Source organism: Carassius gibelio, chromosome B7, assembly GCF_023724105.1.
Source record: "Carassius gibelio isolate Cgi1373 ecotype wild population from Czech Republic chromosome B7, carGib1.2-hapl.c, whole genome shotgun sequence".
NCBI lineage: Eukaryota > Metazoa > Chordata > Actinopteri > Cypriniformes > Cyprinidae > Carassius > Carassius gibelio.
The window spans coordinates 12,916,872-12,944,363 of NC_068402.1; the positions used below are offsets into that span (position 1 = coordinate 12,916,872).

General features: G+C 39.5%; 1 protein-coding gene across 1 annotated transcript; it reads right to left on the bottom strand.

The window, feature by feature from the left end:
* Nucleotides 1-27,130, bottom strand: lmo1 (LIM domain only 1). Its single transcript, XM_052559977.1, has 4 exons — nucleotides 26,506-27,130; nucleotides 10,033-10,246; nucleotides 3,706-3,831; nucleotides 1-581 (listed from the first exon to the last, which is right to left on the bottom strand). The coding sequence occupies exons 1-4, from the start codon at nucleotides 26,525-26,527 to the stop codon at nucleotides 476-478; spliced, it is 468 nt and encodes a 155-aa protein (XP_052415937.1). The 5' UTR covers nucleotides 26,528-27,130; the 3' UTR covers nucleotides 1-475.
* Between the last annotated feature and the right edge of the window lie 362 nt (nucleotides 27,131-27,492).

The following is a 27,492-nucleotide window of genomic DNA, read 5'->3' on the forward strand; positions in this document are numbered from 1 at the left end:
TTATGAACATTTAAGAATTTTTTTAATTCACACTGGTAATAAAATTGCATTACAGTTTCATAAAATAAATGTTCCAGTTTATATATACAGAAAACAGACTGTACATACCCTCAGAGAAGCATTAGAAGAACAAGAGAAAGAGAAAGAGTGTGTGTGTGAGAGAGAAAGAGAAAGAAAGAAAGTGTTAGAGAACAAAACAGAAAAACATCACAAAAACCATACAGGCAATACAGTGCTCAGCTAAGCAGGCACAACTGTACATCAAAACGTGTAACTGCTCAGTGTTGGGGACAGGAAGGGCCAAAAAGTAGTACATTTACAATAGAGTCCTCAGGGACCAATAGGGCTTTTACTGTAAAAAGTATTGCAGGCAAGCAGACAGATGCTCTTCTCTCTTAGTGCAGCAGAACATCCATTGCACAGAAGCGTGTTTGAGTGTGTGAACCGAGAGCTGCCGCTGCCGTCGTTTGTTTGGCTATTGAACTTGTGTCTCAAAACTCCCGTTGAGCTGCCCCTCCTCATAGTCCATCTGACACAGAATCATGTTGTTTTTTAGGAAAAATTTGTCGCCCACACAAAACCTACAGAAAAAACAACAACAAACATAGGTTAACATACACATTTATTTGGCCCATTCACAAAATGGACATTTTGACAATTTGACATCAGATTCAATAGTTTAGATGAATATTTGTATTCCGTCAGGCTTTAACAGACTTTTTTTTAAAAGACAAAATTCAGAATTGAAGAATTGTTTGAATTGATTTTGAATTGGCTGCGCATCAAAATTGCAGGAAGAGTAATTTATGGACTTGTCATTTAATTTTTTTTTTTTTTTTTTTTTTTTTATAAATTGAAGGTGTTTTATAAAAAAAAAATATATATAAAAAAAATATATATATATATACACATATTAAATGTGCTTTTTTATGCTTTAGAATATGGAAATTAAAACTTTTCAGTTCAATGCAGGATGGCCTACAACCCTGATATACACTAAATTAAATGCAAACAAATCAATTCAATTATTTTGGTTTAGGAAACATCATTGCATCAGTGTAAATGAACATGCAGGGTACAGTTTTAGTCATCACAGGCATCAGGAATGCTACTATTTCTATAACAGTCTCAAAGTCTCTTGTGATGTGGCAATAAGGTACAGCTTTAACTAAATGTTTTCAAAACCAACAGCATTTTTCAAAGCAGGACAGGATTGGCACCTAATGAAAGCATGCCACAATTTCTTTTCATTGGCAAAAAAAAAAAAAAAAAACAACAACTCTGCACCAGTTTCCAAGGAAACCCCACCACTGAGTTTTTCCCCCTATGTTGGGGCTCCTTGCCAAAGTATAAATTGTTAGTCTCTAAAAACTTCCCATGAAATTTCATGCCAATTAAAGAGAAAAACATTCCATGTGTGCACTGCTTTTTACATTGACAAGTTTGCATATGAAAACTTGTTTGCATATGACAATAGTGCATCCATGATGAAAGCATTGCCGATGGTGTTTTCTCTTATCAATCACTGCCACGCCAATCCAACACCTGCTGCTGAGACGCAGGACAAGACTCGAAAGGCGAGGGCTGGTGCAGGCGCGTAAACATTTGTGTATGTGTGTGGGATGCGGGAGAATAAAATCATTCACTGGATCCCACAAATTAGAAATATCGTAACATGAAATATCTAAAACAAATACATTGTTATTAATCTATTGCTCAAAAGGAACATGAACTAATATAAAATATAAACGATAAACAGCTGCAAGCAGAGTTTCTATTAAGGCTATAACAAGTGTTTACAGCGTTGAGCAATGCAGTGCTGAAATATGCATGCTCACGAATCCTCTCATTAGAACACGAATTGTGGACATTATGAAAGATTCATTATGCATATATTTATTGCGTTAAGAGATTTGTGAGATTGTGATTAACGGAGATGTCTTTGAGAGATTAGAAATGCAGCGCTTTTTGCTGGCATTCTGCCATCCAAACCATACACAGAGCAGTCGCTTGCTTTAGTTAAAAATAACAGTGTTCTGTGAATATTGATGCTTTAATAACAAATATTAAATGAAGAGCGTGTATGGTGGGATTTCCTAAATTTTATGGAGAAAAAAAAAGTAATGTAACTAGTAATGTAACTAATTACTTTTGAAATAAAGTAATCAGAACAGTAACATGATTACTTTGAAAATATAATCAAATTACTGATTACTCATTTTAAGAGTAACTTGCCCAACACTGGTGCTCACCATATATGCTACTTGATTATTTATTCCCGTTTCCTAACAAATGCTTTTATTTAGTTGTATTTAGATTCTTTAAAAGGAAGCCGTAGTTTTTTTGCAGCATCAGTTATAAATGTGAGTTTGAACTTGTTTGTATTTACTGTAGTAGAGTTTAGCGCGTGTATGCGGCAGCTTTCGAGAATGACACAAAAGTCTTTTTTAAAAGTGGGTTACACACTAAAGCATTTAGGACACTGTCAGACTCCTTTGCTCCCCAGGAATGTTTGGAAGGATGATCCTTGAAAAAAAGTTCATTCGTCCGGCCGCTTAATTCCCTCGGCGAGACATAGAGGTGATGTGCTTGGCTTGGTTGTTTATGGAGTAGGAACTTTCTAGCTGACTGTGTTCAATGAGGCATTCACATTTTGATCAGGCTTGGTATTGGTCTGCCAACGGTATAGTCACTGAAGCACTGGTTAATTTCACTCAACTCAAGTTTATAATCCCACTTCTGGTCAAAAATACAAACAAGGACAAAACTCATAGGTTTGAGATGAAAACGCAGAGTAGAATGTAGGGATGCACTAAACATTCTACAGCTGAAATAAATTGGCCAAAAATTCTGTGTTTGGGAATAAGCGAAATGACTGGTGATGCGATCACACACAAATTGCTTGTATAACAGCATATCATGAGCTCACGGAGCTATATGCTTGTTAGCCATTGTACAAAGTTGAAAGCGGATCAGTCATTTAAAATTTTTTTTTGAAAAATGTCTCTTCTACTCAGCAGGTTTGCATTTATTTGTACAGTGAAAATACAAAAATGGTAATACTGTGGAATATTATTACAATTTTAATTAACCGTTTTGTATGTGAATATATAGTAAAATTGTATTTGTTCTTGTGATCAAAGCTGTATTTTCAGCAGCATTACTCCAGTCTTCAGTGTCACAGACCTTTCAGAAATCATTCTAATATGCTCATTTGCTGTTCGGTTTTACTTCTTTTTTGTCTTCAGCCGATCACATGACTGATTTAAAGAAGGGGGGGTCTCAAAAATGGCCAAAATATTGTTATTTTACTAACTTATTAATTTCAAGTTAAATTGTGTTTTGTTGGTATAATGTCTGCTAGAATGTTAGAAAATGGTGTAATTATTTTTTTTCTTTGAAAATATGTAAGTATATATAAATGTATGTCATGGTGAAACAAATTAGCAAAATACATGGGGGGGGGGGGTACATAAAAAAACTTTGTTATTCAACCTTCGGCAAAGTGTGCCATTTTGTTTCACTTCGGCCAAGAATTTTTATTTCGGTGCATCCCTAGGAGAAAAGGCTATGGGCTAATGGAGTGTGTAAAGTCACAATGCTAGAAGTCATTGAGTGATTTGTGTCTGAGCTAATAGGTTCTTCTCCATTTCTATATAGAAAGACAATTTTGCTGGCTTGTTGTGATCTCTTTCTCTCCCTTACCTCTGGTTACAAAGCTGACAGGCAAAACAGTCCAAATGGTAAACATTATCTCTGGCCCTCATCACCATTTCAAAGGCTGGGATCAGTTTACTGCAGGCTGCACAGTTCCCCGTTGTACCAAAGAGCCTGTGAGAGAAAACACAAAAAGCAGATTTACTCACTTATACCTTTCTTAGCCTTTATGAAATCACTGAAAAACTGAAAAATGGAAAGAAAACAACCAAAGAAGTGGGAAGGGGAAAAAAACACATTGGACAACTAATGCGATACGTGAATCCAGCTTGGCACACATTAGGTATTTTTTGTAATGAGGGTACAAACCTAGATGTTAATTCTTAGCTAATGATCTAATTAAAATGATCACATGGTTCTAATCCCCTTCTTCAAAGAGTTTTTGCCTAGCACATTGCAAAAGCAATGAAAACAGGTCTGAGGCGAGCAATTGAACAGCTCAAAGTTTTTTTTTTTTTTTCCTCTCTCTTTTAAATCCGGAGTAACTAATGAGACTTTGCACAGACCAAAGCCAGCTGGATTTTACACAAGAGGCTAAATACTATAATGTAGTCAAAAGTTCAAAAGATTCCCCTTGCAAGGATACTGCCTCTATCCTCCGTACCTCTCCTCTCATTCTGCTTATCTCTCGGTGACCTGCTAAAAGCAGAGTGAGATGTAGAGGGAGCGTTGTGAGGTACGTAACCTTGGAGTGGAAAGTAGATGTTCGCTGGAGCATGGAAACGGATACACAACTCGCATTGCTGCACTGTTTGTTTAAGCTTATTAGATGGGACGCAAACCATCAAGGTCACAAACAGAACAAGGCATCGAGGCAGATCGCTTTCCTCCACTACATCCGCCGTCGGATTTACATTTTCATTTTCAAAGCCCTTGCTCCAATGTTTAATTTGGAGATTCAGAGTTGGAGATAGATATATACGTTTGGCAGAACAGGAATGCTATGCACACAGGAAGAGCAAATGGAGAAGAACAGGGGGAGGGAAAAGGGAGAAATAAGGCAGGATCAGGATGCGGCGGTATGCTAAACAACCCTCTAAAGTTGAGGACTTGGTTGGAGAGAGAGAGAGAGAAACGGAACAAAGTTTGGGCGAGTCCATATTAGTCTCTCTCGACTGCTCGCCCTGCGTCACCACCAGCATCTATCCAGCAGACCCTGCTGTTAATTAGAGCAACAGACCCGAGCGGAGAGGAGTCTTATGGTGGGAGAGGGCATGTTGTTATATCAGATAGGCGAGGTGTTAAAAAGAGCCATTGTTAGATCGGGTTACTGCTCCAGTAAAATGTGTTTATGTGGAACTCTGACACTCTGAGGAGGCCGTGCAACCCCAGCGAGGTGTTGCCTCACAAAAGAGTTCAGCTTATTAAAATAATGGTTCAAGTGCAGCTTTGTTCCAAGGTCAGCACAGAATCTGTGAGAAACCAACTCATAATTGCACATACAATTTATACTTCACATTTTGCAGTTAAATTTTAAATTAGCGGTGGAGAAATTCTCACATGGCTAATGTTGCAAATTATTCAGGTGTGTTATAAATTGAGCATTATTCCAACAAAATTATTCAAACAGCTAACTTGACTTTTTGAACGGTTCATTTAAAGAACCAACTTTTAAGAGATTTGATCCAGTAAAATGAACTGAATCAAGAGTCATTTGTTCATGATTCAGACTACACTAATCATGCTGTATTTTTAGTAATCAGTAAAAGAACTGGCTCATAAGAGTCATTTGTTTGTGAGTCAGACTAGACTAATTATGCTGTATGCTTTTTATTCAGTTAAAGAACTGGCTAATAGGAGTCATTTGTTTCAGAAACCAGGTTAGACTGGTTGGTGTGCTGTATGGTTTTGATTCACTAAAAAGAACAGACCCGAAATCATGAATAATACTACAATGATTGAATAGAATTCAATAGAAAGACTTTCTTTTTGCTTGATTTATTGCATCACATTCAATTCAGACTGTGAATAATTTTTATTTTACTGTGGTGCAGAAGAATCATTAAAATGTATCGGATTTATCTTGATTTGATTAATTAAAAACTATATTTTATGCCCTATCTATTGGTATTTCATGCTTAGTAAAATCACCATTTTAACAAAGATAGATCAGTGCAAAAAAATGGTTTTTTTTTCAAGAGGGACTTTGGCAGCATATTGAAGAGACAACGCCAAATCATCTGCCACAGCATTTGACAGGACAACCATTAACAGCAACAATGCCAGTTTACAGTAGTTGGCTGAGATGCATCTACCAGTCATTCTTCGATCTTGGAAAGTTCTCAGATGGCGGGCCACATAATCCTAACGTTCGCAGACACACATACACGGTCAGAGGCAGAAGGAAGGATTAAGGTGTCTGTCTGAAGGAGCATGTTTTCTAAAAGGGAATCGCACACAGATTGTGGTTGAACACATTTCAAATGTCATGCCTTAATGCTGGAGCAAGCAACTGGAGTTGGGAGTTCAATGTTGTGTTATCCTGGCTCGCTCCTGAAAAGGTGGTCGCAGTCCCTGGGGATCCTGAACAATTTCTTATGGCTCATGTCCATCATATTGCACAGTAGAGGGTGTTACAGATCACATCACAAGACCCATTTTCCCTTCTTTTCTAAATCAGGTCACAGAAAGCACAGGGATGTCATTTTGAGAGGAATGTTACTGACTTGTGAAAATTCAGGGACCTCTTGATGGTTTAAGAGCAGAGGAGTCTTCTTAAAAGAGAAGGGACTCCTCATTCTCACACACACATACACTCAGAGTGACCGATAACTGGGCTTCTGCAAAGAAATCTGCGGTGGTTTAATTCTAGGTTTTTGCAGCACTATGATGGCCCGGCTCAAATTGGAGACTTTACTGGTGGTTAATTTAAGTGGATTAGGAGGTTACAGAAACTCATTTGGAAGGTCACCAGCAAACTTTGAAATACAATGGCTTGGATTTTCAGGCAATATAATTCAAGATAAAGTGAAACCAACCATTTTATCAGCAAGCCCATTTAAATGTGTTATTCCATGCAAAATGTGCTCAGGAACATCCAGCCCCTAAAACGTCTATTGTGCATCATATTTGCTATACGAGTTGTCATTACAAGCTTAACTTTTTAATTGTTTTCTTGAAAACTAAAAATCTCAAAGTCCCCAGCACGCCGATTCCACCGAACAGGAGGGGAAAAATTTACAAGACAATAAAGGAAAAGAGAACAGAGCTTTTGCCTTCATAATCTTGTTTGTGTTTAACTAAACTTTAGTATTAAAGCAGAAATCCTTTGCTCATTGTTCTCTATGATTCCCTGTGGCTCGGTGTAGACAGGTGTTTCTCTTCTGGTGTTTCTTCATAACTCCTCTGAAGCCGGCATCAACTTCCTTCCCTTTAATGTCTCTCTATGATTAGACTTCATCTGTTCTAGTTTTTTTTACTTGTGTTCAAAGAGACTGTGGTTCAATACTGTACGTGTGAATTTGCAAAGTTGTAAATACAGTGGGGTTCAAAAGTGTGAGACCACAATGAAGAGCTGGGATACCCCCAATAATTTAAACAAATATGTATATAGTAAAAATAAACAGGATACATACAGTAAATATATCAGACTTTCTTGGTTTTACAGACATGGGTCACTGTATTGTGTGTTCAGGCATAGTCGTTAATTTTGAGTGAGATAGGGCTGACATTGGGATTGTGTTTCCACTTAAATTATATGATTGATGTCTTTTTTTCCTCATAGGGATAGCCGAGCTTGCTCAGTAGACTATTTTAACATCAAACTGCACCAAATGATTGCGGAGACTTATCTATGCCCTTTAATCATACTCGCATGTTAGTAATGGATGTGCCATTATTAGGAGGAGGTGTAATCTACTTTATATTTCATTTAAAAGCACCCTTCTTTGATTAGTAAATGACTGATGTGTCCCCCTGTAATATAATGCAATGGTTCTGATATAAAAACCATTTCAGGTCAGGGGTGAATGCAGTCAAAAACAGAGGCACTCTCACTCTCTGGTCAAGAGGTCAAAGGATTCTTGACCCCCGCAAAACAGATTAATATATTTTTGTGTGCAGTAATAGAGTATGACCTGAAAGCTTATAAATCCTGCTATACTTCTCTATTAAGGAAACTGTAATAGATCAAGCTAGTTTGTGCAGTGGTGGGCTACGTGTGTTTTCATGGGGTGGGGGTTCATTATGGCTCTACGGTACTCCTGAAGGACAAACCGCAGAAGGAGCGCAGCTCATAATTAATGTTCGCATGGCAGGGCTCCAAAAACCCAGCCGAAAATAAAAGAAATGTGTTTGATCCGCCCGCCTGTCTTTAATGAAATGCCTCCCTGTATGGGAGGCTAATTCTGGGTGAGATTTCAGCTTCATTACTGAAGGAAAGTGGACGGATTCTCCAGCTGTGTGCTGGAGGTGAAGTTTAGGTGGGACGCCCTGCGTGAAGTCTCAATCACTCGCATTTAAAGCAAACGCACCAATGCTTCCTCGCTCCGTCTGAACGGAGAGGGATACTTCTTAATTTGTTCCTTAATAGAATTCATATCCAGCATCTCCAGGCAAGTAGCACATATTTGTCACAGGCTGAAGAGCAGATGAGTGGGCTAGATTTCATTAGGACATCAGAGCCAGTACAGCAGCAGCAGGAAGCTCGTTTTTAAGCAGTTTCTCCCTCCACCATTCTCTGCTTTCTTTCTCTAGTTCAAAAAAAAAGGTAATTGTCATGCATTTGTGGCTTATTTAGATTTTTATTTTTTTTTCCCAATCATTTTATCATTACCACAAATGCCTCTGTGTACCTATAAGGGACCTTATACTCTTGTGGTTACTCTTACAGTAATGTAACCATGGATGTGCATATAGTTTATAGTATATAGTTTTTGTCTTGACTAAAATATCAGATAAATTTAATCAGTATTTTGTCTTGTTCAATACATGACAAAAAAAAAAAAAAAAAAACAATACATATTTCTATTTATATTGTAGTTGACTACAGTGCAATATGAATCCAATTATTCAAACATTTTATAGTTTATATCAACATTTAAAACAAACTCTAAAATCTGTAATTTATGTGAAAATCTGAGTTCCTGAAATAACATTATATTGTCTACAATGTTCCTCATGCTTTAGAATCACAATACGAGTTGTGCAAGCCAGAGTTTCTTAGTTCAAGTACATTTTTGTATTTGTGCCATTTTGTGCATATATAGTTAATCTCATATGTATATTATGTAATAGTTAATTAACTTAAAACAAAGTGCGTCGGTTTGCTTTAGCAAAGTGCATTCACTGTTCAGCTTCAGCTCACGCTGCTCAAGTGGGTCAATCCCCAACATCATATCTAAATATTTGTTTAAGAAAATATATTGTGAGTGAATTTTTTTTGTGTAAATATTTAGGGTAAAAAGAAAAAACCTTAACTCATTGTCAAGTCGTTCCAAACCTATATGACTTCCATATATACATTGTCGATACAGTGAAAGTCAATGTGGTCAAATGTTGTTTTGATCCTGTTGACCTTCTTCAAATGGCTTTTTTTGGTCTTCCACAAAAGGAAAGTCTATTTGGAACAACAAAAGGCGAGTAATGATGCCAGAGTTTTACTTTTGGTTGAACTGTCCCTTTAACACTGTAAATGACGACAGTTCTGAACTGCATGTCTTACTGGGAAGGGCCCTACCAGCGGGGGCTCTTTGGGGAGAGCAGCTTGGGGATAAATAACTGGATCTGGTTGGGAGACCCCAGGGACTAGGATTTAACGCCCAGGAAATAATCAGGTTTAATTTAGCAAGCAGATGGCTCAGAGATAGGAGGCAAAATGGATCCTTAGACCCGCAGTTCTGCCACTCAGCTGCCTGGGGTGAGCTGAAAGTCCATTGATGCTCTCTTACGCAGCGGTTTCTCTCTCCACTTAGAAAATGGGCGACACGTCACATTCATGCAAACATGCAAAACCTTACCCGGCTAAACATAAACAATCACTACAAGATGCCACTCCAAGCTGTTTGCTCACAACTGGGACTTAATTGGAATGCACAGAGTCTGGGTCGCTACACTGCGATGAGGAAAGAACAAGCACTTAATCTTCTGTAACAACCTCAAAGAAAACATTTACAAGCTAAAAAAAATAAAATACTTATAACCCCACAAGTTAGCAGATAAATGCAACAGGAGAGAGAGGACAGGGCCAGAAATGAGACAGGCAGGGTGGCAATCATCAGCTGTTAGATGAGGGTGTACTTTTCTGAATGTCATGCAGCCTGAGGTGTAACAAGCCCTTTCTGCTTTGGCAGCACTTTGACTGCAGTGTGTTCCTACCTCAGGTAGTCCCTGCGACAGAGGATGAGATTGGCTTTGGTGTAGAGGGTGGAGCCCACCTCCCCCAGGCGGCAGTCGCAGCATGCACATTTCAGGCAGTCTTCGTGCCAGTATTTGTCCAGGGCCTTGAGCAGGTAGCGGTCTTTAATCTTACGGTTGCAGCCGGCACATCCCTTCTGTTTTCCTTTGGGCTGGACGGAGAGCATCGGCACACCTGAGGTAACAGGGAGACAAACACAGAGCGTTGGGATTCACTGCCTGGCTAAACCGGTGACTTTTCATGTTTCGTGGCCTTTGATAAGGATGGCGACGCCGCTGTTTCATATGCATTAGCCACAGATATGCGTGCGGGTCATTTTGGACTCTGCTTGCTGGCTCATTCGTAGCTGCCCCCGCTCAAAAGAACAGATGTTATTTTTGGCGACTGACACACCCGCTTAATGGGGGCTTGAATGCATCTCTATGTTGGGATGCCCCAGGACCATCTCTATTTAGATAGCTGACAGAGGTATTTATGTTGTTTGAAAGATTAGCCATGGCCCAATTTCATCAGTATGAGAACTGTTGGCCATGCTAAAAGCCTCCCGTGGGCTTTGTTTTGTATAGATCAACATTAACCTTTTAGAACACTGTTGACCGCAAGAAGGCTGCTCTCAGCTTCCAGTGAGATACGGTATGGCCTAAGTGCCTTCCAAACACACGCACACAAACACACACACTAAAGCCCGATCTCCTTTTACACTCGCTGCATCATGACCAGAGAAGAGTAACCAAACTGGCTAAATCGCTGCGTTGTCATGTAGCCTCCCCCCTTTAAGCATGCCTTTTAGTCTTCTAAAGGACAAATAAAGTCCATTTAATAACTGCACTAAACACTAATAGTCTATCTGCGGGCTGACATTTGTGTGTGGACTAAAAGCCGCCCCCAGGCCAGAGCTGGTAACTCTGGCACTCGGCACCCCTCTGCCAGCACTAACGGGTCTGCCACAGCTGAAAGTGCAGGACAACAGCTCTTAAGACACTCTCTCCCACACTGAGCTATTGATCCGTCTAATAGAACGCACAGCTAAACCGGCACTCTCCCTCTCTCCATACCTCTCTTTTGCTCTCTGCTTTCAAAACACATTTCTCTCAGAAAGCCTTGTGTGATGCCTCCTTTGACACCTCCCCCCCCATCCACACCACTTCCCCCGCCAATCGGCAGCGTTTCGGGCCATGGACGGTCAAACCATTAAAAGCCCCCCAGTCCTGGATGAAGACAGACCCATCTGGACAGAGGGCTTTTTATTTAAGCATTAGCCTTTTTACAGTTTTACAGTATGGAAAAAGTGTGAAAACATTCTCTGTAGATTGCAAAGAATTGGTGTCATTCAAAACAAGTCGCTGATTTTTTTTTTTTAAGTATTTGTGAGGAATTAAAATGTTAGTCAGCACATTTACTGGCTTTCATGTCATTCCAAGCCTTTATGATTTTGTTATTGATTTGATTACTGATCTTTGTTCTGAATAAACAAGAACAGTGATTTGGTTTCTTCCGCACTTAAAAAAATAAAAAGAATAGCACTAAATAAATAAATCCATTTACTTCAATTGGGCCCATTGCTGTTTGGACCCTATTGATTTTCATTGTATGGACAGTACAAGAAAAAAGAAAATCATGCAGGTTTGGAAGGACATGAGCGTAAATGAGAACTATAGGTGCACTATACCTTAAAATTGTCATGTTTATGTAATGCTTATGCTTAGCTGATTGTTAGTGCATTTGTGTATGAGACGAGATGTCCGTTAAGAGTCTCCTGAATCCTGATGGCAGAGGTCACAGGCAGCAGCTCTTGTTCAGCTCCGGCCTTAATGTTCGGTAATGGTAGTACTGTACATGATCAACAAATGTACGCCAGTGGGCATGAACTCCATTATCCGGTACCCCGCATGCAACTATCAGCATATTAATGTTTTTTTTGTGTGTGTGTGTGTGTCCTCCTCGAACTGGACTAACCTCACATTGTATTTTCCAAGAGAGGTTTAGTACATGCTAGGGTTTGAAAAAATTCTGAATTAAAACTTTCAAACATTTAAATTGTATTTTGTATTTTATAACTCTACTACCTTCCATTACAATTTGAATTGCAATTCTGCATCTTGTTTACTACCTTGATTCAAATCTGGCAACTTCAATTCTGAAAGGTGCGCAAACCTGGTGGTATGTGCTCACTCTCATGCTTTCCCTCTGTGACGCACATATTCATTTATTGGATTCAGATTTGTTCAGTGATCCTGGAATGTCCACACATCAGCTGTGCTATGAATATAACATAATTAACATTACCTCGGTTATAAAATGAGGTACAATGTGAAAGCACTCAGGAAAGACTGAAAGAGAGAGAGAGGGGGCAAGAGAGCAAGGGCTTGTTAGTTAAATTTATGACTTGGATGTGAATAAGAGCTCTGGTGGTATTCAACCATCTTATTTCTTTATCAGAACTGGAAAAAGAGGGAAGCTAATTGGTCTAGCACCACTGATGGGAGCCATCAATTAGCGGTGTGCTTTCCTCTCCAGCTTCCTCCCCCCTCCAGCCCCAATATGGGCCCCTTGAAGCCGCCGCATTAGGATCACAAAACTTGCTATAAATACCAATGTTCAGTATAAATGAAGGTAAAAAGCCTTTAAATTGAAGCCACACTAGCTGAGGGCGGTCGTTTTCTACCTGCATTTCATGGCTTGTTAGAGGTGCACTCTGCAGGTATGCCAACAGTGCTCTCCTGTCAGCCTTCTACAGAACTAGAAACAGTCTTAATGAGGAGAGAGAGCACTCGTCTGCGAGGAAAAAGTGTGTCTGTGTTTGTACGAGAGTGTGCGTACGAGACTGAAACGAGCTTGGGAATCAGGCTCCTTCAGTTCCCCAAGGGATGGCACAAAAATCTTTAATTTGCCTTTTATGACAGCTAATTAGTTATTCTATTCAAAATCTTTGCTTTAAATAAGAGAACTAATTATACACAAAGGTCGTTTCCCCCACCTCAGGAGAACCACACATAATTGGTTTAGGCCACCCTCCACACTTTCCTCCCACCTTTTAACAACAAGCATGTTGGCTGAAGAAAAAAAAAAAAAAGTTAACCATGGAGAGCTTAACCCTTTCTGTTGTAAACCACTCCAGGCTCATAAACAAGAAACCTTTGAGCGGTCTCATTTTGTAATTACCTGGATGAATTCAGGTTTGTAGGTAACTGAATGACACCATCACACCGTGACCGGTTTCCTAGCCCAGATTTAAGGTGGCGCTTCCTGTCTCACCAGGCTAGAGCAACCTCTAGGATGAGTTAGCTGATGTGAGGAGCGCTGTATTCTGTCTGAGCTAATCATCTTGTTTCTGCCATCTCTGAGAAACCTCTTGTTGTTTTCTAAAAAAGAGCCAGCTGAGATATGCTTTTAGAAGCCCTATATAGCCTCAGCACATTTTAAACCTGAAACGACAGAGTAAATGACTGAATAAAAGTGCATAATGTTGACTCTGACATCAGCAAACTGCTATTTTGGGGTTTATACAGAAGAGTGCACCTGTCATCATTTTTTGCACAGCCTGGACTCTCTATAGTAGACCCTTCCCCCATTTCTGTCCTGCAGAACAAAAAAGGGGGAAATTGTAAACGGAGACCCAAACTGAGGCAGCTCCCACTTAATCCAATCCATTTAACAGATACAAGTGCTGCTGACCTTCCTATGTCATTCCATGTCACAAAAAAAGAATATCCTGCTATCCGCCACTTGATTCATTTACGAACAGTAGATGCGTTTTTTTCCCTTCAAGAGGCAGCCTTGTCAAAAATTTCTCCCAAACAAATAAAAGGGTGGGAAGAAAATCATTCGCGAATAGTAATTGGTGTGCACCCTGTCATCCGCCTCTTTTCCACCCATCTACCCTTTAAAGACCTTATCTCAGTTGAATATGTACAGATGCGTTTTTGAATTTGAAACTGTCAGACCATGTACTTTCAATTATAAAGATAGGATCCGGTTTTTATGTAGGCCTTCGTTTCAAGTTCCATTTTTGTGGATATCAAAAAAAATCAAATCAATGTGGTACCCTTTTGATGTATTTAAGGTTTAGAGCAAGGGGGGGGGGGGGGGGGGAAGTAAGGAATCGTTTAAGCATTACAGCACAATTCATATCATATCTTTGGGGGGGAAATGTGAGAAAAAAGGATTTGTTTGTCTTTGTAGTCTGATTCTTTTTCCTTGGTTCCATTCTCTAGTAGGCACACAATGGAAGCTAATGATGATGCAGATTTTACTGTATACAGGGTTACTGTTATTAGATCTATCAATTAGCTGGACACCTCAGTGTGAGGCCTCTCCATGGGGCCAGGTGAAGGGGACCGCTGGGGTATTAGGCTTAAATGTGAGATCAGGAAGAGAGCAGCTGATTTTCTCCATTCTAAAAAGGCTTGCTCTAATATGCTCTTAAAAAGACAGTTGACCCAAAAATGAATTGTCATCATTTAAATCAACCTAACCTGGATGATGTTTTTCTTTTGCAGAATACGATAGACACTGTTTTTACATGCAATTACAGTAGATGGCGACTGAAGCTTTGGCGCTCCAAAAAGGACACACATAGCCATACAGTCAGTATCAAAAGTGGTCCATGATTTATGAAGCCATGCTTTATATTTTAATCTGTTCCTGGGATTAAGTTTTAAAATGTTAACATTTAAGTCACTTTTTAAATCAGATTTTAGAGATTCTGATTCTGCCTGTCTGGTATGTGAATGAATCGTTCTTTTGTGTCAGGTATTTTCAATGAATTTCCAGTTGATTCGGATCACAAAATAGGTTTGAATGATTTGTTCAGAACCAGATTTGAAACTGACGGATCCTCAGGCTCACTCAATAATCTGGTGAAGGCAGATAACAGCCCACTGGAGGATATCATTGAATATTACACTGAATTATTTCAAATTAAAAAAAAAGAAGAAGAAAAAAAATTACAAAAAAAGATTTGAATTTAATCACCTAAAATTTCTTACTTATAATTGCATGTGTACAATGGAAAAAAAAAACTATTCATACATATTTGGAATAACATTAGTAAATCATTTCTTCCATTTATTTTTGGGGAGTTGTTCTTGGTCAAATCATCAAAATATATATGAATTTTAGACAATTAACTAACTAAAGTATAAATGTGGCTTTGTGTTTTTATGAGGGTATGCATATGAATCCCACAATGCCCTTAAATGAACCTCAAGGGCATAAACCATATGCATTACCTCAAAACATCTAAGAAAGAGACCAATTTAAAAGGGACAAAGTGCTGGAGACTTGAACTACAGATGTATGAGGGATTACAGGCAGTCATCTGTCGCAAAGCTGTTGGCATGATTTTTCATGTATGACAGCCTTTGGTTATGACAGCAGCAATGCATGCATGGAGCAGAAGCGTTCTCCAAAATCTTAAACTCCAGCAGTGAATGAAAAGTGTCTGAACTGTTTTCAATGGCAGGCAAGTTTACGTGCATAGTACAAAAAACTGTAGTTAAAAGATGCAACAAATCCTTTAGTTTAAATATAAGTCTGATTCCAAAAGCAATGTAAGATTAGAGACACTCATCGGTTTAAGGTAGCACTCTGAAAAGAGGCAGGAGTGTGTGTTGGAGATGAGTGTATGGTGGTTGAGACAGATTGGACCAGAAGGCCACAGTGTGACAAATGAAAGCTGATCAAGCCATGGGAGGTTGTAGTCTTTGATTGAGCTGAACCATTTGCCAGAAGGGAGTCTTGGTGGTAACAGGGATGGCAGAGGTCTGTGATGATATTAACTGCATGTCTCCAGGGCTTGTGATGAAAATGATCACTGTGGACTCGATAAGCGCTTGCAGCTTACCCCGACCATGGCAGATGCAGTCCTTGAATCACACATTTACCTGTTGAATGGAAGGAGTTGTAATCTAAGTGTTAAGAATTAAAGGCAGAGAGAATGTAGATTTAAATAGTCTTTAAGCCCAATATAATTAAGATTTACAGTTTACCTGACCCTGGCTCAGAAGTTTTTTGCATTCTAATGCATTCTTTAGTGCATTCACATATGAAACTCTTGTGTTCAAATTCAGCTATAGTAAAAGTACAACATGCATCCAATTCGGTATGCATTTGTTTTCCAATGGAACACAGAAGTTTTGTTTTTGTTAATACAATAAAAGTCAATTGGGGGGTTGGGGAGGGGGGGTTATCCCATTAATGTTTTTTTTAAAAGCTGGTTAATTATATTGTAAATATTAACTATTTATTTTAAGTGGGAATCATTTTAAAGTGCCACTTTTCTGAGAAGGTTATGTCAAAAGCTAAAGCACACAGCATGATAAGGATGTAAATAAATCAAGAGCCAGATAATTATACCAAATACGTATGACAACTACTTCAAATTAAGACTACCAGGTTGAACTTCATCTTAAACTAAAGCTTTATGTTAGCTCCAGCTGTGCATAGGAGCCCGTTATGAGCGTACAAGCTGCGACCATGGCAATCTGGACTAGAATTTGTCAGCCAGCCACCGTGGAGGTTAATGGGGAACTAAGGCAGATGTCCTGCTATTGTCTATGTGAATCAGTTCCTTTCAATCAGTCCACATCATTACTGTAATTGAGCCTGTAGACACTCATTCTGCTTTACTGCCAAGACAAAACACATCTGGTAATAATGTCAAGTAGAATATGCCAGCTGAAACACAGACAAATGAATAAAGAGCTTGATCCTAGTTGATAAGCCCAAAGCAGAACAGTCTGAAACATATTGATTCATGTGTTTGGTGGACATCATGCAGCACATAATGGGAGAATAGAATACGTTCAGCTGGAGGCTTGTGGGTAAATCAAAAGGTAAAACAGTTGTGGATGCAATTACATATTTTTAAGACTGCTTTGCATATGAAATCAGGCCTGACATTGCTTGCTGTGATATAATTAATACCCCAGAAATGTTTGCACAAGGACTTGACTGGAAAAGAGATGAAGAATGAATAAGAAATAAAAATGGTGCGAGATCAGCGCTGGCATGGCATGCCCAGTGCGGATGGAACGAGGGTGCGGTTCATTAATATGATGCACTTTCGCAAACTTTAGCAGCCTGCTGCTGCTAATAAGGCCCGGTGAAATGGAGCAGTGCTGCTCCCTTGCAGTGACCCGGGCACTGCCCGGGATATGGGAGGGTTTTGTCTCCGGGAATAATTGCTCTTTTCACATGTTACAAGTGTCCTGACCCCAGCGGTCGACAACCACTTTCCCAGAGCATAATTACTACTGATCCGGCCCAAATGAGGCAGCAGCATTAGGCCTGCAATAACACTGGCCCGTTCTCAAGCACAGCAGCTTGGGGAGTCTGGGTAGAGCAGGGCCTGGAAACAGGGGGTTTCTTTTCTCCAAGGCGGTCATTTCCATCACGTCAGAGGTGCATTTCTTACACTCCCAGTCACTTCTAGAACCCAAGGCCTTTTCTCTCGCTCTTTTTCCAGGATGAGGAGATTGAGAGGCATACTAAACACATTGTTAGCTCCCGGTGCCCTGCTAAAGCTTTGGCTAACAGATACGATTCCAATTAACGGATAACTTCATTAGCTTGTGTGTGCGCGCATGAGTGTTATTTTTTGCTCTACACTTTTTTTTTTTTTCTCCTATTAATTTTAATTTATTCACATGGGGTTAATTAAAAGAAATGTATCAGAGAGATATGCAACAGCCATCTAATTAAATTCATTACTGCTTATTTTGGAGACGTGCGAAGACTGGCAGCATTATTGCAAGAGGCAAGTTGTTCCAACACTTTGGCACTCGCTTGCGAGCATGGTGAGAAAACAGCTCTGCAAGGGGAGCTGTCGACAGACCAGAATCAGAAAAGCTTGTGCGAACAGAGAGGGAGAACACACCCGACTCAGGGGTTAGAAGAGTTTCAGAAGAACAATCAGTCCCTCAATAGAGAAAGAATAGGGAGGTGTGTGACCTTACATCAAGCCAGTCAAGCGTCACCCATCTGGAAGTTGTTCTATACAGTAGGCCTGGAGTGGGCGTTTGTTTTAGGTCTTCATTTAGACGGAGTTCGGAGACTGCAGCCTCCCATTTACTTCACCAGAAGGCATAAACTGTCAATATCCCCCGCTGATGAATGACTCTTCATATATATATGAACTCAATTCATTTTTTCCCACAGATTACATTTGCATCTAAATAAAGGAATAAATCCATCTATTCTCCCTCCAGATCTTTTCAGACTTTGGAGGGAAAAAAAATAAAAAAGGAGGACGACAATCTTATCTGCCACTTCGTGACTCCTGGCAAGAATGTAACCATTAGCACCGTCAGAGCCTCTTTCCGCCATGCGTCGCACAATGATGCCCCAACACCTTTTAGCCAACATTAAAAATGCATTTGGCTAGTCATAAATGTAGACTATCTAAAGTTTGTGTCACTCCCAAGGTTAGGGAGTGATGTATGAAATTCCCCTCTCCCCAGCAATTACTACACATTTAGCGTTTCAAAAGATATGCCAGGAGACAGGTGTGCCATTCAGAACCATGCTTCAAGATTGAAAAATGGAGGAAACGCCATGCAGCTAAACTCCATTTGGACTCAGTTTAGAGCTGAATAATGCAAATCCACCACGGGGGGTATTTGTTTGGCGTGTGGGGCCTCTGTAACACTCAACCACTTTCTCAGATGCCCATCTCCTTATGAGGTAAATAATGAAGCAGGGGTTGGGTTGCAACGGACAGTTACCTTTCATTTTGGTTTACGGAATTAGGCTTAATCAGGTTAACATTCTGTACAGTCACCATTAAGGGAAGTACGTTAGCAGTCATTTGACAACCTTTGATTGTTACAGCTTCCCAGACATTGGAGAATTAAGAGAACTTCAGAGCTCGTTTCAAGCATCAATCTATCTTCAGATGGCACAAATTTTTTATTCTTAGGCACAGTTTACACCAGTGTATTTGCATTTTAAAACTTTCATGCAAGTACAACCATATATGTATAGGTAGATGCCCTGATGAGTTTACGTGCTTTGAGTGGCCGAATGGGGAATCTACCTATACATATCTATGGTTATAAAAATGAGCATGAGGTTTTTGTTTACACGGTCAAAGATATACAGACTGAATGAGACAGCCATGCCATCAAGTACTATTTTTTTTGTTATTAAGAATATTAATAAATTTTCTTCTATACATTATAAATTAATAGTGTTACATTCCCGTGTTTTTGTTTTAATTCCCTTTTTTTTTTCCTCAAATGTATATTAGCCATTTATAAGTTATTGGCCATAAGATGAACATAATTATTAGATGGCGGTTATGGACCAGAATATTCCTCTCTGAATAAGGTTAGTTTCTTGTCATTGTAATTAGCTATAAACAATATCAATGTCCTCATTTAAAATGACAAATAAACTGGAGTCTATTCTAGCCTTCTCCGTAGCAGCATTGAGAGCGCGATGACTGAATGACCACACCATCCAAGGTTATTGACGTTACTGGAGAATTCAGGAGTTAAATCGAATGGCCGCTCCATTATAAGTTTAGCTCCAACCATACAAGGGAGACGGTCACATTTAAACGTGTCAAGAAAGAGTAAAATCATCGGCAGGCAGATAGGGGGCCGGACAGCATTATTCACCCTGTGCTCAGTTTCCAATTTCAATTAAAGCAGAGCAGAGTGGCCAAGCACTTGGACCACAGCTGCCACTCTAATGGATCAGAAACCTCACGTTGAGCATTGATTAAATCAGCCTCACCAATACAGTGTCCTTCCCCTTTAAGGAACAATACAAACTAACCGGCAATCACTGCCTTTAATTAGGTATTCAAGATTTGATTTATCGAAGGCCGACCAATGAGTTGTGGAAGTTGGTATCTCATTAAGTGGACTGAGTTTCCATTTGCCTGTCCCCCCTCCAGTGCTTTCTCTAACTGCATCCTCTCTTATATGTTGTGGCTTTATTAAAAAAAAAGGAATAGATTTTAATATCCATGTGATATTTGGATGGAATGTGTTTACACAGGCTATATTGGATTTCTCTCTTCCAACTATTTTCTTAAGTACTTTACATGAGGTTTGTTATTATCGGATTGTGGTGTATATATATATATGGAAAGTTTATTGAGCTGGTGGGAGTTTTCATTATGTTGTCCCAACAGAAAAGAAAAAACCTCTGCCCTACATATTTCCTATATTTATAACCATTACCTAGTCAGCATTACAGATTGATGAATAGAATCTCTAGATAAAAAAAAAAGGTATTATAATAATAATAATAATAATAATAATAATAATAATAATAATAAAAATAGAAATTAACAATTTACTTGGCTACCTAAACTGCATATTGTACACTACCTTCCTAAAGTTTCGGGGCAGTATGATTTAAAAAATAAAATAATTCAGATTGTTTACAACCTTGATTAAAATAAAAATTAAACACTACATCGGTGTAATAGAATGATTTAATGTGACACTGAAAACTGGAGTGATAGCTTCTTTATATTCAACTTTGCCATAACAGGAATAGCACTATAGTATATACGCAGTAGTTTTCAAAATATTATTATATTAGCCTGAAAGTACAATACTATAATGTCATATCCATACGTGTGTGTTGTGAGGCGAGTCAAGAGGCTACAACCTCCAAAAACATTAAAGCACTAGTTTGAGTATCTTCCTCACTCCAGGAATGACACATTGAATAATATATTGAACAGTGCATCATTACTCATTTCAGAATTCATCTCGCTTCACTCCGCTACTCAGTAATCTTCAACGGTTCCATTACAAAACCCAGATGCACACTATTATGAGGACTACAACTTTAATACCTTTGTGACATGCTGCGTGCATGCATTCAAACATGATATAAATACACAGTAAATATTTTCTGCACATGCAAAACTAATTGCACAGAATGCACACAGACGTATACATGTACGCTCATGCACGCAGTAAACATGTACCTGCACGGGTGTGCACACATGCCCACATACCTACAAAACAAACCATCCAAACCACAACACAGCAGTTATCAGTGTGCCTGCAGTTCTCCGGTAAACACACTCTTGTGAATATGTATCTAGGGAGCATTTCAGGAGGGATATAAAAAAAAAAAAAAAAAAAAAAAAAAAAAAAAAGGCCTTCCAACTAATAGGCATAATGGAAGATCAATGTATAACAAGATGGAAACTCGCATGCATAAACAGACCGCGTTACAATAATGCCACAAGATTCTATTTCTACATTAATCATTCATAACTGCATAATGCTGCCTCAAACATTCACAATGCAACAAGGCTTTTCCTTTGTCTCTAAATACCTTTCACCACCCATGTCTGGAATTTTTCTCATCGTTTCATTCTATTTGAGTCGGGTGATATTTACAATATAAAAGACATCATCAAGGCAAGGTGTGTGATATTAGTTTTATTTTTTTTATAAAGACAACACTAATGAATGGCTATGATACCTCGAGCTGCACTTTCTAACTTCATTAGAGCCAAATGAGGATATCAGTGTAGGTATCATTAGGAAAGCTTTTATCAAGTTACAGAATGTGATAAGGTTAATGAGGAGTTTATAAAAGTGTCTCCGGTGGATGGAAAGAGCTGGCAGGGAGGACGAGACCTTAAGCAAAAGTATGCTAGTCATTTATTTCATTAGCATGACCACCTGTACTTTTTTTTTTTTGGAAAGGCTGAACCTTTTAAAACAAGAAGGTCATGCCAAAAAGGAACATTCCAAAGTGCAGCAGCAGAACTTGATCGTGAAATTGCATGCATGTGTAGAGCTGTAGGTCATCGCTCCATTCTTTACCTAGCGCTATAGGTCGCAGTCAGTTGTAAAGTAAAATTCCTCGAGCTTCACAGGACAACCGGCACAGAGGACGAGAGATGAAGGGATGCAGCAGGGGGGAATAAACAAATAAATACAGGAATGGAAGAAGGACTGATGAAATTGAGCCAAGTGTGACGACCTGCTGCAAGAGAAGCAGAGTGTGTGTGTGTGCGCGCGCTTGCAGAAAAGAGAAAGTGATCGCACACAAATGCAATAGACGAAGCAACTCACCCTTGCAGCGAGACGTGCTAGCGAGAGGTGCTGCGACAAGGTGACGCGAGGGAATAACGTGGTCTAAAGACCAACAGAAAGTAAATTAAAAACCACCTAGTGTAAAATCATCAATATGTAGCTGTAAATCCTTCTTTCAGCAGAGCATATGTACTATTACTTGGAGCATGTCCACTGAGAAGCTACCATTGCAGAAAATTCCGGAGCAGAAACATATTTGAAATGAAAAAGACAGACATTTTTACAGACATTGTAGCAAAAATGGACATTATAGCCTATACATTTTTCCTTTTTCAAGATGAAGCTAAATTTGGCTGGACCTGATTTTTGAGTAAACCTCCTAAAAACCATGCACACCACACTTGAATATTGTTTTCTGCACCTCTCTCGTTCATGTTCCCTTTTTTACTGAACGCTGCACCTGTCTGCATTCATCTCAGGACTCAAGGTGAAAGATAAGGTTGCTCCGAGACATTTTAAAAGGTAGCCTAAAAATGACGATTCATCTCGCTGGCAGCATGTCTGAGGATGTTATAAAAGGTTTTCTATGTTCCCAATGCTTCAGTGATGGACTGTATGTCCTTGGAGCTTTTCAAAAAAAAAAAAATCCTGTGTTTAATGGAATTATTTAAAAACTTGCAGATAACTACATCTTTACACACAAAAATGCGGTCATGACAGACCATATGGATGAAACATGAGCCTTAGCCGGCTCCCTTGATGTTTGAAAGGGTTTAGAAATCTGATGCAGATATAATACTTCACACGTAACACAGGAAGTGAATATAATTAAGCTTGTGAGCATCTTATACAGGTTCATTGTACCTTTAACTCTTGCTCTCCCTAGAACCTTCGTCTTTATTTGCGTTCCCTTTGAGTTGCGGTAAAATGATGGGAAGTGATACACATCAGCATTCACTGATGTGCACCAGTTTGATAGTGATCAAGTGCTTTGGGATGGAGACAGAAATGGGTTTGGTAAACTGTACGTTAGGTCGATCACATAAGATCTACCGGAATGCGACTCTGCTCAGTTTGATTCCCCTCATCATCCTCGTCCTGTGTCCTCAGGATTTAAGCGACGACCCCACATGCAACTACGGTAAAATTGTATGGCCAGTTCTCCAATTTTGTACAGTTGAAAAGGGATGAATCACCTTGTAATGTTTAACATTTCAACCTCATCAGAATGTGTCGGACCATTGTGCATTCCAAGACATCATCCAAAAAAAAAAAAAAAAAGCATGCCAATTTAAGACCACAAAGCAATGACGGATCCCTATGTTGAGGACACATCAGTTGCAGATATATTAAACTGTAATTGCATCAGGAGGAAATGTTTATAAAGTAGGAATTTCTTCAGGCTGAAGCAATATAAGTGGCAGGAACACAAGGCATTAGGCCCCGAATCCAGGCGCAATATTGCAAGAGACCCAGGGCGAGAGAAACATTGATGCAATTTCAATATTTGAAATTGGCAAGTTTAATTTAGAGTAAGAACAAGCCAATAAGCTGAGAAAATAGCAAATACAAGAGAGAAAATTACCTTGCAGGATGAAAAAAAGTGAAAGGACTTAAGGAATGTATAAAAGTAATCTCCAAGTGGAAATTAGAAATCAACCCACAGAAAGGGGAATAACGGGAAAGAAATATTACTGTCCACTCTCTAAATCAATATAAAAGTGCTACAAGACTGAATTACCATGGTAACTCAAGTAAAGTATGAAGCAATTTTTATTATTTCAAAATAAAAACTTAGTGCCTGAAGCCCTGGGTTTTATTACAGCAACAGACAGATCAGGGGTCTAGTATTCATTTGAAACATTGCATTTCGAATGCACGCAGACATAGGAACGAAGACATTTCATTGGCCAGTCAGCACAAAGTTCTCGTAAATTAAAAGAGGAATGGTAACTAAGAATTTATCTTCAGGATGAAGAATAGAAGGGTGTTCTTTTCTCTACTCCATGTTCTTAGGGAGCCCAGCGATGCGAATGATCAATCCTGAACAAGTCCACAATGAGGACCCAATTATTCCTCCCAATCCAGATAGTTTTAAATACCTTGAAGGGAAAGAAAATGGCTGAATAATGTATTTCTCCAGAGAATTAAAAGTCAACCGAGAGCTTCTTTTATTTAAAGTTAGTCATGAAAAGGAGTTGTGCTTATTCTGTACCTTAACACGTTTCTACGCGCTCTCAAAATCTTGGTAAGAAAGTACAAGAGCAAGGCATTGTGTCATTGCCTGAAAGCAGTACAGCAAGGATCAAATACAGTGCAAGGACCACTGATGACAAAGCCGCAAAGCTGAAGTGTGAAAGGGCTGATCATTTGGGATGGCTGTGTAAAGGTAGTACAAAAGCGAGGGTGTGCAAAACTATGACGCAGGCCCCACATCGCTCTTCCAACTTCTAGCGCTTAGTACGTCGCATAGTACAAAGAGCAGAGATATGAATGACCCACTATTTCACATAGAAAAACGTACATATTTTAAAGACTTCCTAATAGAGCTTCCAAACAACTTGGGATGAATTTTAGGTCAGAAAACTGAAGCAAGATTAGGGTGTAGTTAAAAATTGTGAAAACTACTTTCCTTTCGGGGAAAAGGTAAAATAATTATTTTATTGCAGAATGCAGTTATTTTGGAGTTACACAGACCATTTGAAAGTTCAGTTATGGAAACGAACATGAGAAAGAAAAAAAAAAGCAGACACTAGGGTATATAATTTTCAGAATCGCTACAAAACCGCATTATAAAATGATTTGCTTAAAGGCCATTTTTTTTAAACCGCAATGTATCAGCAAGTTTCGAAGTACCGACAATCCATTAATGGTTGCTTTCGTATGGATGATGCGAGCGACATGTAGGTTGTGCATATGGTTATGTTTTTACAGAAGGCTCGGATCAATTCATCTTATTCACTAGCTTCCCTCATTTTGAATTCAGCACAAGATGTACCCAACTATGAGGACACTTTACCTCAACTGATATATTTAGAGTCAGACTATAGCCTTTTATTAGAATCAGACTTATCTGAACATACTGTAGCCTGGGCTTGTGTTAGTAAAAGTGTGTGAGAGACTGTTAGAGAGAGAGCAGATCCATGCTGCCTTCCAATCTCTTCCAAAATGCCAGCGCAGTTGGTCAGCACCAGCAAGCAAAGGGTGAAGCTTTTAGGCAATAAGCAGCAGGTGATCTAAGCTTTTCTGTAAGTCCTAATGCTCCTAAAAGCCACTCTCCCTGCTTCTGTAATTGGGCATCAGTAGTTAATGCAGTATTGACTGCATTACATGCTCCTGTGCATCCTCTCCTACTAATGCCATTTGCATCACCTTGTACATTTACCATATTGCTAAGCCAATAGCTGTTAAAAGCAATCTAAATCATATGGGGAACTTTAATGCAAAACAGACATCCAAAGGAGACAATTTACAGTTGAGTTAATCTGGGTACATTAGCGCAACATGGATTGAGCAAGACAGACCAATTTATGTTTCTACGGCAATCCCTTTATTGGTTTTTAAGACGGGTTAGTGAAAGGATGGTTGGCTCAAAGAGAGATGAAATATACATTTGTCAAACATAAAAATGGGTCTTAATGCAATCTACTGCTTTACAGGGGAAAGGGCCCCTGGCTAAAACTAAACTTGTGTGTGATTACAATATTTCCTGAAAGATGACAAGAAAAGCATTTTTAGGTCAAAGACACTTTGTGTGGATATTCTTCTCTCAACGACGTTAAAGAAACAGCAAAATACAAAAACGCGATCGAGCTTAAAAAAAGGCACCTTTGCAAGCTCCGAAATAAGTTTATAAACCGTTTCCATAGGAACCAGCGTGCAGCGTAAATACGGAGACGTGCAACGCACATAAGCCAATAAAAACGGAAACATTTACAAACTAAACGGGCTGATATCAAACTGGTGAACTAGATTTCTTCGCTTGGACCTACAAGTATATAGGTTAAGGTTCAAATGTTCTCACCTGTGAGCGAGGGCAGCCGCTGCTGATAAAACATCTCCCCGTAACTTCACAGATTTGACCGAGCGCTATCTGATACTGCGGTGAACAGCGACTCTGGTTCAGCTCTGTCTGCGTCTTTTAAACGGATAATATTAGATTTCATACGCGGGGACAGTCAGAGAAGCATGTCCGAAGTGTTTAAGAGTAACGTTAACGTATGCGCTTTCCTCCTCATGTAAACCTGACGAACGATCCCGTCTGTCTGATATGACAAACGAACTGGATCACGAAAGTGCCGTCCGCGGGGAAAATGGACGCTAAATGCTGCATTTCCTCACTGTCCCGCGTTCTTCATAGACGTAAGGAGCAAATGAATGCACTTATAATAATCCGTACATCCGTACACTTACCCTCTTCCTTGTCTAACACCATCGTCCTGAGGAGCGAGGAGTCCGGCTCCAGGCGATCCACTCTCGGCTCCAGCACACTTCTGCGCGCGCCACTCGCGTCTCTGAGAAGAAATTGCTTTGCAACAACAAAAAATAATCGTCCGCGTTGCTGCCGCGAGCTTTAATTACACAGGCAGACTCGTCTGTGTGGTTTTCCGCTGTTCAGAGACGGAAAGCCATGTAGAGAAACGTGTGAGTCTGTTATTCTATTGTTTAATGTATTTCGGAGATAATATACAGCGATGTCCCCTCAGCTGTATTCGCGTTCGCAGCGCGTCAGTAATATCCACGCTTGTAATTAACGATGTCTAAAACTAAAGTGAGACGCCACAGTGCATTCCATGCGAAAATGAAACGACTACACTAACTCAAATCTAATTTAAACACCCGTTTAAATTGAGCTGCCGCGAAGACGCTATTCTCGGAGTAGAAACGTGTTCCTCCCAGTTCTCATTTGCTCCGAGACTGTAACTATATTCAAGCAATCCAATTCTGAGGCTGACAACTCCTAACAGCATGCTCACGCTGCCTTTCTCACCCAATTTATGCGCTCCGCGCGCTCCTGCTGCTGAATAAATGCGCGCGCTTCCCAGAGAGCCACGGATTCCCCTGTTAATTAAATCAATTCATTATGCTCAGATCTGATTAGCAGCCCTTCCCCCCTCTTTGAATCAATTATTCAATACACAAACATAATTGCTTGTGCCAGAGGTGTCTAAGTATTAGCTTATTTAACTCCAAGGACACTAATTACCCCTAGGGCAAGGGAACTTTTCTCATTAATTCTGACAAAACACAAAAGCACAGCTAAGGGAAAGTGTGTGTGTGTGTGTGTGTGTGTGTGTGTGTGTCTCACCCCCCCCCCCCCCCCCCCCCCCAGAGTGTGTGTGAGAATGTTTATGTGAAGTACTTCATAGGGGGATGTGTGTGATTGTGATGTGTGTTATA